Source organism: Lolium rigidum, chromosome 2 (assembly GCF_022539505.1).
Source record: "Lolium rigidum isolate FL_2022 chromosome 2, APGP_CSIRO_Lrig_0.1, whole genome shotgun sequence".
NCBI lineage: Eukaryota > Viridiplantae > Streptophyta > Magnoliopsida > Poales > Poaceae > Lolium > Lolium rigidum.
In genome coordinates this window covers 221441337-221455708 of record NC_061509.1, presented here as the reverse complement: position 1 = coordinate 221455708, position 14372 = coordinate 221441337, and the positions used below count along the sequence as shown (strand labels likewise).

General features: G+C 41.7%; 1 protein-coding gene across 1 annotated transcript; it reads left to right on the top strand.

Annotated features, from left to right (window-relative positions):
- Positions 1–1381: 1381 nt before the first annotated feature.
- LOC124693011 (uncharacterized WD repeat-containing protein C2A9.03-like) lies at positions 1382–7974 on the top strand. Its single transcript, XM_047226453.1, has 10 exons — positions 1382–1542; positions 1974–2148; positions 3977–4138; positions 4221–4307; positions 5351–5485; positions 5599–5709; positions 6018–6109; positions 6186–6291; positions 7044–7130; positions 7260–7974. The coding sequence occupies exons 2-10, from the start codon at positions 2008–2010 to the stop codon at positions 7650–7652; spliced, it is 1314 nt and encodes a 437-aa protein (XP_047082409.1). The 5' UTR covers positions 1382–1542; positions 1974–2007; the 3' UTR covers positions 7653–7974.
- Positions 7975–14372: the final 6398 nt, after the last annotated feature.

Below are 14372 nucleotides of genomic sequence, written 5' to 3'. Positions count from 1 at the left end.
TTGAACTGCCTAGCAAACGTGTGAACTAAACCAATATGTATTCAATAAAATGAGCAAGACAAAATTTGCATGATTAATGTCCCTTTTTTTTGTTTTAGTTTCAAATTGTAGATTGAAGTTTGATATAAAAGTTTGTGACGTGTAATAGTTTGATGGCATACCTATCTTGTAAAGAAATCTAGATTTTACATGTCCATCTACACTGCTATTTTTTTACTTTAATATAATGCTACCATTTAAGATAGTGCCCATTCATCAGTCGGTGTCAGCCAAGTTATCATGAGGCGAAAGTATCCCCTAGAAGCGATGGTATTAAGAAAATTTCATGAAGACACCGTTTGTAAGTTTTCAAAATATCTATTAATATAGACACTATTGGACAAGGCGACGTCTAGGCAACCTTTAAGCACACTTAGACACTAAGCAATGGATAAAAGTATCGCCTAGGACATAAGCGAAAGTCTAGGCAGGACAACCTAGAAATTGTGTTCCTCAATAAGAAATCCTGCCATACTTCACTAACGAAGCTAGATGAGAATTATTTTAATGGTAACTATTATAAATTTACATATTTACATGCTCTAAACTAATGTGTATTCACATATAATAAGCCATATATACATTTGATGGTATAAACTATACCCCCTAGGCTTCGCTAGGACGCTTAATCATCGCCCTACGCACTAGGCGAATGCCAACCGCTTCGCTTATGCCTAGTGCTTTTTCCAACCTTTATAGCATGTGAGAAAGATGATGTTACATAAATAAATGAAATTTGAACATTAAACTCATATTGTTTTTAGGTAAGAAATAAAATTATGCACGAATAGTGATGTTGTACAATCCGTCACTATTTGTTGTTGCATTTGTTTTTTCTGTTGGTATGTCCCAGATAAAGTTTGAAAACATGCTTGGACACCACTTTTGAAATACATTGTATTTGGAACTATTAGAAATCGGGGAATACGATTTTAACTTTGTTTCTACCTTAAATTGTTTCCAATGGATATTTTTGGTACCGCGGGATACTCCCTCGGTTTTATAATAATTGAAGTTGTAGTTTTGTCCTAAGTCAAACTCCTTTAAATTTGATCGAGTTTATATAAAAAAATATAAACATCTAGAACAACAATTTAGTTCGGTTAGATTCATCATACAATATATTTTCATACTGTACAGAATGGATGCTGAAAATAGTACATTTTTTCCATACATTTCGTTAAGCGTAGACAATTTTTTCAAAGATAAAAGTAGAACTTCAAAGAACGGATACATGCGTTTGTGAGCGTCTAAGTTGTACCGTATTCTCAAAAAGAAAAGTATGACGAAAGAGGGGTGGGTTGGGTAACTTGCGTTTCCGTGACGTGTTAGACTGAGCTCACAAGGAGGGGGTGGCGGCAAAAGGGGAAAGGAGGAAGGTAACACGCATTTCTGCTACTCCATTTTTGTTGAAGATGGATAGCGCCTAGCCCCTCCTGCAACTCCGATCATTCATCGGTGCATCGGTCCCTCCGCTCCACCTCGGCGATTGACCAGGGCCAGGTGCGTCCTGCCCTATATTTCTACGTTGCTCTGGCGAATTTTTGTGTGATCTTTTCGTACTGGGAAATGGCGATCGGTTGAATTAGGGGTAGGATCTGGATGATAGATGGGCGGTTGTAGGGTTGGGAGCGGGGCGGCGTAGGAAATCGATTGTATGCGCGTGCCCGCTTTGAGGGGAAAAGCGGTTCTTCTAAGGATTGGGGTTGGAAACTTTTGGCTCTCCGGGATGTTTGGTCTGCTGCTAATCATGTGACTGCTGACTTCGTTCTATTTACCCCGGATTTTCATAATCCGGAAGCAGCGACTGCTATTTCTCGTGGGGGCTGGTGTAGGGAGTTCTAGGTGTGCTAGTCTATTTGCTCGATGTGCTCCTATTGGTTTCAGTAGGAGCGCTGTTGCTGATGGTGGTGGTCTGTAACGTCTGTTTACAGGTTACGGACACTTCTCTTCTGTAAGAGGATCAATATGTGCAATTATCCCCGCGGTCACGTCGAAGACACGGAGGATGATTATGATACTGATGATCTCGCTGATGACATGGGCGAAATGAACCATGAGCGAGAAATGATGGTCACTGATTCCGAAGATGGAGAGTACAAACAGTCGGTATGCCCATCAGTTATTTCGTCTTGTTGTTTGGTTGCATTTGGAATTTAGTCTACACAAGAGCGGTTTAAATTCAGTTCCTAATGGGTTAGCAGAAGTTACAGTATCAGTCCAATTATAACTACTACTGCAAGTGTATACACTTGAATGCTGCTGATATGATTTGGTTACAGGGTTGTGTACTAAATACTAACATAGAGCAGGCATGAATAGGTTATATGACCAGATGATTGACTTGATTGGGGCGTGGTTGTTCATCCTGATCTTATTTAGAGAGGGATGCACAAAGTGGCAACAATCTCGCGCTTGGGAGCCTGATACATGTATATGGTTTAGAGGGTTGTCTAGATCTATGAAGCTTGCCCCCTTACACAGTTGCACAATGTCATTTCTCTTCTACCGTTCATTGCCCTACTCTTTGTTATCTTCGCAGCTATCTGTTGCAAGTCTCTCTTCTCATGAAATCTGCTTGCCATGCTTTTTTTTCTCGAAATGGGAGCATAGCCCCAGCCTCTGCATCCAAAGGATGCACACAACTTTTCTTTATTAGATTATTCACAAAGCCTTACAAGGGAGTTACAAAGATCAACTCGAAGACACTTTTCTAGCGACAACTCACTATACCTACAACAGGGATGAAGGGGGTGACCATGAACAGGGTCATTACCCTGCCAATACACCAACGCACATCATCTAAAACTGAATGCCTTCCCAAGCCGCCCATTGGTGGGTGAGAAGCACAACCAGTCAAGCAGACCCTCAGCGGGCGCCATTGCACACGCCGCACCGCCGTCTTCCTCGAACCCATCTCCAAGAGGGATCACCGCATTGACCTTGCCAGACCTGCCATCGACGCCACCATGACGCTTGGCAGCACCACCGTCCTGCGCGTGTTCATCATCTCACATCCAACACCGATACTCCGCTGCGCCATGCTGCCGAGACACCATTTTCGACGCGGTAGATGAACACCACACCACCGCAACCCACCACCGTACAGAAGCTGCTCCAAAAACAATGCCCCAAGAGGTAGAACGACGCATAGAGCGCCGCCATCGTCCGATCCGGGAGACCTAGATCTAGGGTTTCCCCCGGAGCATCACGAGTGAGTAGACACAAACTACAACGGTGATGCCTTCAAGAAGGTTACGACGCGTGACGTCGCCATCGCCCGCCACGACCAGGGTCGGAGCACGGTTTTCACCAGCATCTGCGCATCCCCAACTCGCTGCTAGGACTAGATGTGAGATCAGGAGATCGCCACAACCAGCCCCAATCTGGCCGACCACCTTTGATGGAGAAGATGGGCACCACCGCCATGCCTAGAGTTGTTGCCCTAGGATTCCTCATGACGCAAGAGAGGCCCAGTAGCGCCTCACGGCCGACGTAGCAACAGCCGCCGCCAGCAGATTGGCGCCATGGCCGCCGCCTCCCCGCACCACCGCATCAGGGGAGGCCAGGACGATCACCTCCGCCGTGCCCACCGGCCCGCGGCCGAGAGTCCGCGGCCGCCACGCCACCAAGGCTTAGCCTGGCAGCGCCTCGGGCGGCGGCGGGGGGGGGGGGGGGGGGGCGCACAGGGGAGATGAGGAGGAGCGCCGGCGGCGGCCGCCGCGCAGGGGCAAGAGGGTTAGGGTTCGGTCTTTTATTTCTAAATCACTTTGTTTTTTTTATTATGGGCATAAGATAAACAAGCAGCATATCTCTTGCTCAGCTGCTAAGTTTATAGACCAATCTTGAAGTTGAACAATAAGAGTTTCCATCAATATAATTGTTATATAAACCAAGCTGCAATGCTCTAAATAGTTGTTCTTTCTTCTTTGTTTAGAATGATAAGATCCCGGATACTTCAGCAGTGGAGGCAACAAAAGGAAAAGACATTCAAGAAATACCATGGGAGAGGTTCACACGCGAAAAATACAGACAGGTCAGAATAGATCTGTACAAAAACTATGAGAACATTCCTACTTCTGGAGAAGCAGCAGCCAAGGTATGTCTTGTAGAAAGTCCAGCATCTTATGCAATTTTTTCTGTCTTTATGTTGTTAACCGTTGATACATGTCTTGAAACAGGAATGCAGACAGACTGAGAAAGGCGGAATGTATTATGAATTCAGAAAAAATAATAAATCAGTAAAATCAACTATCCTACATTTTCAGGTGGGTTCATTCTACCTACCCCATCCCCAATGCACACACAGCAAACAATATAATACACTGAGGGAGAATTACCAGCTGCAGCTGTTTATGCATCTTTTCGTTTAGTGGAAGTTTCTTGCTCCATGATAAGATTATGTTGTACCAATCACCATGTTAGATATTCCTATCAACTAACTATCCATAAAGATCTTCACATCTGGCGTGGACATGGAATGATCAATGCCTTCCCCGATTTTGGGTGTGGATAAATGATTCGGGGAAATGTGGGGACCGAGACTTGAACCCAAGACCTCAGCTGTGATACCATTTTAGATATTCCTTTCATCCAACTATCCCAAAACGAGGACCGATCGGATAGGAAGTGGAGATATAATATACTTAACACACCGATGAAGTCAGATTCAGACATAATAAGTTACTCCGTACTTTATTAGCTATCTTCCATTTTATTAAGAGCCAACTTCCATTTTGATATATTGTCTTTATAGTCTTTGATGTACCCTTTCCTTGTATATATTTATATCAAAAGAAAAATCAGTTTCAAATTTGTTGAGTGTAACCCATATTTGGTTGTTATTTTAGCTCACCACGACATGCTAGATGCAAATTCTATGGTTTGAATAAAATTGCATTGACGCTTTTAGCTGTAGCTTCTGAAGTCTGTAACAACTTAATTGAACTAAACTCTTTTTGAAGCATGAAATAGTTGCTACTCGCTTAAAAATTTCATAAAGGATGAAATGTCTCCTTCTGTTGAAAAATAACTGAGGATATTTCTTGTATCTTTGGGATTAATTCAAGTTTACATGTTTGTTTGGTGAATTTTATCATAGGAGTTTAACTTGTTTGTGGATCTCTTTACATCCTCGTTATGCGCCTGTCTGTAATCTCATGTCAATACGTAAACTAAGATGTTGCTGTGTTTGAGCTAACTTTTTGCGTTTGCTCTCAGAACCTTAATCGATGTTCGCCCCGATATTTAGACGATTTTTATCTGCGGTTTTCAATAGCATAAAACAATTGAAATGAATTGTGCCCTGCAGCTCAGAAATTTAGTGTGGGCTACATCCAAGCATGATGTGTACCTCCTTTCACATTACTCAATCCGTCACTGGTCAGCATTACGTGGTGTGGATACTGAAGTTATTAACGTCCAAGGTCATGTGGTACCAAGCGAGGTATGATACTTGACTGCAATTCACTATCTGTTTCAGATTCCCACATCCTCTACATTTCTACACCTTATCTTGTTATTCTTCTTCTATTATCTTTTATGGATCTCTTATTTCAGAATCACCCGGGAAGTCTGCTAGAGGGGGTTTCTCAGGTTCAAGTTAGTGCCCTGGCGGTCAAGGACAATTTGCTGGTAGCTGGTGGATTTCAAGGGGAGCTAATATGCAAGGTAGGTTAACCAAAATTACTAGTCCTTTTGAATCAAATTCATATGCATGTTGCTTTCACATTATGTTTTTTGCTGGAAAAACCCAATTGATGACCAATATAATCACTGTTTTCTCGTTATGAAAATGTTGCTAAAACTAACTGATGACCAATGTATCACTGGTTTTTCTCGTTATAACTTTTTTTTGCTGAAGATAATCAACTGATGGATGTTGTCGACTTGTCGTACATGTGATCAACATGTGTTTCATCAGTCTAAGAACTTTAAATATCAATCCAATGTTTATTTTTTGTTGATGTGGAATGCAGCACCTTGATCGAGAAGGAATAAGCTTTTGCTGTCGAACAACATTGGACAATGATGCTATTACCAATGCAGTTGATATATTCGATACTTCTAGGTAGTGTTGTGTGTCCGTTTTTAAAGATGTGACCTTCTTGAGTTTATGTTCATGCCTGTTCTTGGTTTCCTCCCAGTGGTGCTGTTCATATGATGGTATCGAGTAATGACTCCAGTGTAAGAGACTATGACATGGAGACATTCCAGCTATGCAAGCACGTCCAGTTTGACTGGCCCGTGAATGTAAGTCCCATATGGTTATTATCTTGTGTTTCAAAGCTGGAATACACCGTTTGTATTAGTGATGCATTTTTTTTTACTTTCTGTTACATATGGTTATCATCTTGTGCACTGTTTCTCTTGATATGCTTCTTTACTATCATTTTGCTCTGTCATCTTAGGCTTATTTTTTATATCCTGTTGAGAAATCTAATAAAACTAGAACTATGCAGTCTATTGTTATTCTGTACTTCTGTCTTTTGGATCTAGGGGGATAATGAGAACTGAGAAGTACCTTATGGTGTTAGAGCATCTCCATATGGCTACCCCCCCCCCCCCTTCTATCTCTTCCATCTCTTGCAGAATACCCAAATTTCACCGTCTCTCGCATTTATTTTAATAGTATCCCGTAACTAACAATACATTTGTAACAACAATATATCTGCGTGTTATTGATAGTAAATAGTGCAAAACACCAGTATGAACTTTGTTATGCATCATACTAGCCAAAACACCAGTATGAACTTTTTTTTTATCTCCAGCAGAATAGCCAAAACACCAGTAAAAGAGTGTGGAACTCCACTGGGTGTTTGGTTTGAGGAACCACCTATTTTTATTGTTTCCTTGTTGATTGACGATGTAAGTGTGCTTTGATTAATAAAGGTGCGCGGTAGAGTCCTTCTTCTTAATAAAAAAACTACTTATACATCAGAGTCAATGGAATGCTAAGTTTACTTTCTTTACTCTGACCTTACACCGTTATTTTGTTGATGCAGCATACATCACTGAGTCCAGATGGGAAGCTTGTTCTTGTTGTGGGGGACAATCCTGATGGTTTACTTATTGATGCCAATTCAGGAAAGGTATAACTAATACATGCAAACCCAGGCATCCAAGATCCAATGTTAACCAAATTTGAATAATATTTTGCATTTAAGTGCTGATACGATATGTGTAATTAAGTGGGACACTGTTTTTTATTCTGGATGCAGACACTTCATTCCATGAAAGGCCATCACGACTACTCATTTACGTCATCCTGGAGCCCTGATGGTAGAACATTTGCTACTGGCAACCAAGACAAGACATGCCGAATTTGGGATGTGAGAAACCTATCGGAAGCTGTCCACGTACTGAAGGGTAATATTGGAGCTATTAGATCAACCCGCTTTACATCAGACGGGCGGTTCCTGTCAATGGCAGAAGCAGCGGACTTCGTCCACATCTTCGACGTCCAGAGCAACTACAACAAAAGGCAAGAGCTGGACTTATTTGGTGAGATATCTGGGATGTCTTTCAGCCCAGACACGGACGCGCTTTATGTCGGCGTGTGGGATAGAACATATGCTAGCCTCCTCCAGTTTAGCCGTCTGTATAACAACTAGTTGTATGGGGAATACGTAGGGTAACATGATGGTACTTTGTGGGCATGGTTGTAGTTGCTTTTGCCCGGTTTTTGGTACCGGGAAATTCTCACTTTCCTCTAATTACTGAAAATGCAACTCACTTAAGTTGTTTAAAATAAACTGGGAATGCCCTCGGTATATCTGCTTTTCGTGCACTATTGAGAGCTGTTCGCCCACATGTATTTCCAGAACATGTCTTGTTGTATTCTTGTGTATTCTCTTATGTTAGCAAGAGTAAACATATTCAGGGAAAAGATCATTATATACATGATGTTATTAATAGACTTAAATTTTGAACACATTAGCAGTATGATCTTCTGGTCTAAATGTCTTGAATTTCAACTCAATCTTATCCTCATCTGATTCAGGACACCACAGTTCATCTCCTTCAGAATCACCATCACCTTCTACCTCTGTAGCTTTTCCTTTCATCTTCTTAACCTTATCCTCATCATCATCAATATTTTCTGCATACGAATCATCATCTTCATCAGAATCATCTAAACCAAACTCTGAGTCAGCTGCTTCCTTCTTCAGTAGGCTTTGCTTCTTCTTATTCTCTATACCCTTCTTCTTCTCTCCCTTCTCCATCTTCTCTATCTTAAGCTTGCTCTTGCTTCTTGTCCTCACACCTTCCTCTGCATGCACAACCTGAAGTGGAACAGGGGCATCTTCTACTTCCCCATGAGCATCATCATCAGCTACTACATGCTTCACAGGTGGAGCAAGCTCTACTACAGGGAAGTCTACCACATCATCCCAGTCACTTTCCCTAATAGATTCAACATGGTCCAGGTATACATTGATGTAATGATGACCAATGGCAACAATTCCATACCATTCGTGTCAACTTCGTCCTCCAAACGTTTCAGACCATTCCTTGCAATTTCTAGTATTGGGATGAGATAATACACTGTAATCCTTCCTTCCTTTCATTTCATAGCACAGATCCTCAACCAAATCTTCTAGAATTGCAGGTGACCATGCCCTACTATCGACATGATCAAAACACACAAAAATACCGTTAACATAGCATATGTTGTTGCCTTGCCCAATAAAGTAACCTCCATAGTTAATTTCGACAGAGAAATAATCGCTATTATGACCTGCCAGAACAACACACGCAAAGGAACCATCAAAATCGACCCCTTTCTCTAAAATTGCAACTATAGTAAAACCCACTCAAACCCCTCACCCCTATCCATGCAGACACTAACGAGAAACCCGAACAGAAACGCAAATGAGAAAAATTTCGTCTCCAATAGGCCGCATTCGTCTGCCAAACCCTAGCCATAACAAAAAAAAAAGCTCATTTTTCAGCTGAAAAATCCCCCAATTTGGGTTACTTACAGTTATCCGGAGGACGCACGCCATTTGGCCACTGCTGCGGAGCCATCGCTGGCTTCTCCAAATGCCAGCGAAGCGCCGCCCCACGACACGCCCACGAGCACGAGAACCACCGACGTCGTCGCCGCCAACCACTCTCCAGGAACGACGATGGAACCCTCGCGTGCTCTTCCTCGGAATGATCGCATGGGGAGGGGAAACTAGCCTCTCCGGAAGCTCGTGGTGAGTGAAGTGGTTCTCAGACACAATTCAGTTGGTGTGTGAGGGTCCTTTTGCAAAAAGAACATGGCCGTGGCGCTTCGCTTCTTAGACATGCGGGTCTAGACAAGTCCACGTCACCAAATACCACTCACTACCCATGTTGTACGCCAAACAGTGACTTCGATGGGACACGTTGTTTTCCAAAGGTCGGTGACCGTATCGATTTGCCTCTCCAAGTTCCGGTACCACCGGTGCATTTTACTTTATAAAGATCCATGCTGACCACCAACCAAAGTTGCAGATCTCATGTTTAGTGTCTGAACTACCAAAGGTGCGATCTCCATCGCTGACTGGCCATTTATCCAACTATCTCTTCAAAAAAGGGTAGTGGTCCCCATACGGATGTTGATCAAGCTATCGAAAAGCATACGCGCCTAGGTGTCTTTGAGAATAGGGATTAGGGGGTCCTTTCTACGGTTTATTATGATATGTTCTTCTAACCACCACTCCCACCTAACCCGAATAGACAAACTTTGCATATTTTGAGGTTCTTCACTCCTAGACATTGCGGCTCGCAATTGTTATTCCATGCGACAAGACATTGTCCACTCTGCACTTCTCTTTTCCAAGCTCACAGAAAAGCTCGCTTGCACTCTATTTCTTCCAAAAGCCAACATGGAACACCGACAACGAGTAGTTGTGCAGATGCCAGGCTAAAATAACTAAATCCACCAAGATTAAACTTCTAACACGAGCAATTATTTGTTTCTTTCAAGCAAAGTTCAGGAAAGTGGAAAAAAAGCGTCGATTATGCATGTTGAAGCGCAATGCAGAGGCCTTTCGCATCGATTGCATAAGTGCTTAAGCGGAAAAAAGCGGAAAAAGAGGGAAAAGGCGCCGCTTATGTGTGCTAAAGCGCTAAGTGGAAGGATGCCGCACCAATTACGCTTAACGCTTTCTTGAACCTTGCTTTAAAGTAGTGATGTCGTGGATTTTTCCCAACATTAGGCGTCGTAGATAGCAAAGATGAACGAAAAGGGTAAGGCATGCTACTGTGAAAACCTAGGAACAAGATTGGCAAGCACGGTGTACACATGTTCAGACTCTCACGATGGAGGTAAAACCCTACTCATGAGCGTATGTTCTTTGTTTTTGTGTACTCGAGGTTACAAATGGGTTGCGAGTATGCACATGTACCTGTCTATGTGATGACGTGTCTTATATAGGGTGGCCTGGGTGGATTACACTTAATGCATGGTGGCGGTGTTACTTACATTAATTACATTGGGAAACCGTATGTATTAATGCATATTGAAAAGCGATAAGTGATAACACTTACCTTGATTGCGTGGTAACGGCAGACTTGATAAGGGCATTGATGGGGAGTCGGTCATCCCGAGTGATGACTCCTCGGGAGCCGTCCTAGTTGAGCACGGCGGAGGAGTCGTCCTTGTTTATCTGGATGGCAGTCTCGTACTCTCGTGCTTTACATGGGTCAACCTAGGCTGATTCCGCCGTCTTGTTGACTTGGTGCACCTTGGACCTGATTGGCCCACTCTCAGGGCCGGTCCATAGATTTCGGGGGCCCTAGGGCGAAACGACACAAAAGGCCCCTTGTCCATAGTGGCTAAGCTTTTCTAGGACGGGGGCAATGGCCCCCTACTCTGAAAAAATTCTTAAAGATATCTATTTATGCTAAATTTATATATCTTACTTAAAGTTTAAGCATGATTAGTGTTCTAGGCCTCTTAACTATCTCGGTCAAGCTTCACTATTTGGTCACACACACAAAAACTTAAAAAATATATTATTATTCAGCAAGATAAATATTAGGGTAATGCAATAACAAACTAAATAATATTTACATTTGAAAGATCCATGGTCTTCAGAATATTGGTGATGACGTTTGAAACTATTTATTTCTACTTGTGTACATATGTATTGTTTGCGAGAAATAGATCAGAGAAAAAAATTATGGGGATCAGTGTTGCACATTTGAGAAGGAGTCGGAGTATAGACACGTTAAGCTACAACTTTAACTTTCTATATTTTTTAGAATTTTTCCAAACTCTACTGCCTAAAGAGTATGAATATAAGAGTAGTAAGTGTGCAAACAAATCTTGGATTAGGGCCCTAACCGTTGAGGGCCCGGGGCGAGCGCCCCTCTGCCCCACCCTATGGGCCGGCCCTGCACTTAAGTCACGGAAGTTGCAAAATGTGCAAATGAGTCACATAATTTTACTTCCGTGTGCACGCTAGGTCACAAACTGGTCTGCTGTCTGGTTTCGCGAATATACTGCCATAAATTTTGCAGAAACAACCCTTGCTATCTCTATATCCTGAAGAAGTCAACCCCAGAGTGACCCGCCTGTCCGTGCGGGTCCCACCTAAAGAAGTAAAATTAAAATAGGCACGGTGTGGTGATTCAAACTTGAGACCTGTTGGTCTAGGCTTGGGTTTAGAACCAAGACACCACTCGTTCACTTCAGTAGAAGATGGGGATTACGCCTTATTATACTAGTAGGAACTGGCGCAGCGGCACGCCGCGCCCTTATGTAGCCATGGGCTGAAGAACAAAATTATATTTATAGTGCAACCTAACGTGGCAACATGGAGGTGTGCTAGAGACCAGAGGATGAGCATGTAAGAATGTAAGATAGCTCACCTTTTTATTACCGATATTTCTTATGTTGTGCACATTTTACATCACATGGATGGAGTTCTGTGTTCATAAGCAAAAAAGTTCAAAACACTTAGTGATAATACATTCTCCTGAAGAGCAAGTTTGTGAGCCATAATATTTCGATACAACATGATTCAAGGCAAAGAGAAATGAAGAAGGATGCATTTTGATAGCCTCGGTGGAACTTGTCATTCCTCAGACTGGGTTGTGCATCTCTCGATCCAATTCATCATCGCTTGGTAGCTGAAACAAAAAAGCAAATGTAGCAGTATATGTTGTGCTCTAAAAAACACCAGAACCAAAACCCAACTGTGCAAACTAACCAACGGGACAATAGTTGGCTCACTTTGACAAAGGTAGATATCCCAACTTTCTATGCCTAAATCTCAGATTTTTTACACCCGGGGAGCACACAAATTGCCTTCAGAAGAGAATCAAGTAACCAATAATACCAAGACTGAATAGAGCAATTCTTATGTTGGTAAATCTTGTTCAACCTTCTCTTCAAGACACCGAGATTACTCATGGTCTGACAGGAAGCACTAACCTATGGTTCAGCACTCTCATTATCCATGATTCTACTCTAAGTGTCATCTCCTTTTGAAATTTTATAAGACACCTAACTTCTTTAAAACAACCATCATATCTGTTGTAGACTTTACACAAACTTATCCAATATATTTTTGCATATCCCTACTTCTTTTCCTTTGTCTCCAATACTTTGATTAAGTCTTTGTTCCCAAAACCGGCAGCCTAAAACTATTAAGCCATGACGAAATAAAAATACCAAGACACTGGTGGGATAGAGGAAAACCGACCAATCTTCAGGTCTGCTTAATCTCAAATTACTTCCTGTGGAGCTCATCCATATCCCTTATATCCCTAAAATTATTAAGCCATGACTAAATAAAAATACCAAGACACTGGTGGGACACATTGTAGGCTTGTTACATACGCTTCTTTTGTCATCCAGATTTCAGCTGACACCACCGAAAAATAGAGAACTCAAACAGCACATATCACCGATGGTACTGTGATTTTTAGTAAATGTACTGATACAACTCCCTTCATGTTGTGATTTGTTGTTACCTCAGGTGTTGCTCAAGTGTAGGACACAGATTTGCAAATTAAATGCATCCAGATGGAAGCAACCACAATACATCAATGTATGTATCTAGGCTGAAAGCTGAGAACACTCTTAAATTTCTTATTTTGGTCCCATATACCATAAGAGTATCCATAAATAAGACAGCCTATTTTAATCAAGGTTCAAACAATGGTGATGCATGTGATACAGTAGATCCGAGAGTGCAGTAGTTATGTTCCATAAATGCATTACATAAGGCAATGAGTGTGATATAAATTCTAAAATATCCAGTTAAATGTTACTTTAAGTCTTTAGCAAAGGGTGTGTCTGATGGATCATATGACCTTAGGATAGTTTTACAGCACTCTTGGTTTTATCATTCCCAGATTACTCATTACTATATATTATCAATAATACTTTAGGCTATTTCTTATTTGACGCCTTCATCAGAAATAATTTAAATGGCATGAAACAGTACATTGCATCTTATTCTACCCATGCACAAATTGAAGTAAGGCCTTCATATTTACCGTCAATGTACGATGAATAAGTTGAGGGAACGCAACTTGCATGCCCTGAGTAGATAACCTTTGGCAAAATCTGAACTCCCATAACCCGCCTTCGGAGAAAAATACTGATCTTACATATTATAATATGATGTGTAAACTGAAGCAACTCTTACTACAGGTGCAACGTTATACACAATAAGAACCACGTGTGGTAAACAAAAATTCTACCATTTTCCAGAAGAACACTCTGCTGACTAAATCTGCTACTGCTACTTAATTAGTGAAGAAATGTGTATAATGCATCGCATTCTATTTCATCGCTTTTAGCATTGTCTTGGATAAATTCTGTGGGATTTTCCATACTACTAATTTTACCATTTTCAGTCAATAAGTTTCCATAGTCTAGTCAAAATAAATAACATGCCTCAAACACATCGTGAATAGTGTGCATGTAGATGGATGTGGGGACATAAGAAGTATAGAAAATAGAACTGGGAAGTGAAAAGCTGCATTTTGCAAACTCCATTGTTGCCCTGGAAATACAGTCCGGAGTGGATCTCATAAGTGCTGCAACCAAACCAATTACTTAACAGAAATAATATCATACATCAATCAATGTCTTGGGGCTTAGTCTATGATACATATTAACATGCAGCATGAAAATACGATGACACAAGGAGATGAGCATATGTGCCCTGGCAGGAAGATAATATTTTGCGAGGTTGGATACATTGTAGGCAATGCCTTCTTTTTACCTCTAACCATGAGCTGGATAGTGAGATGCACAATAGATCAATTGTGGCAATCCATGGTCGATGGTATGGTATTGCAGTTCGTTGTCCAATTCTGTAGAACAGGTGGAGGCAAACTAA

Excerpts from the sequence above, each read along its gene's own strand:
- LOC124693011 (XM_047226453.1), top strand. The coding sequence starts at position 2,008 with ATGTGCAATTATCCCCGCGGTCACGTCGAAGACACGGAGGATGATTAT. Across the intron at positions 4,308-5,350 it reads CAACTATCCTACATTTTCAG|CTCAGAAATTTAGTGTGGGC; the intron begins GTGGGTTCATTC and ends TGTGCCCTGCAG. Across the intron at positions 6,292-7,043 it reads AGTTTGACTGGCCCGTGAAT|CATACATCACTGAGTCCAGA; the intron begins GTAAGTCCCATA and ends TTGTTGATGCAG.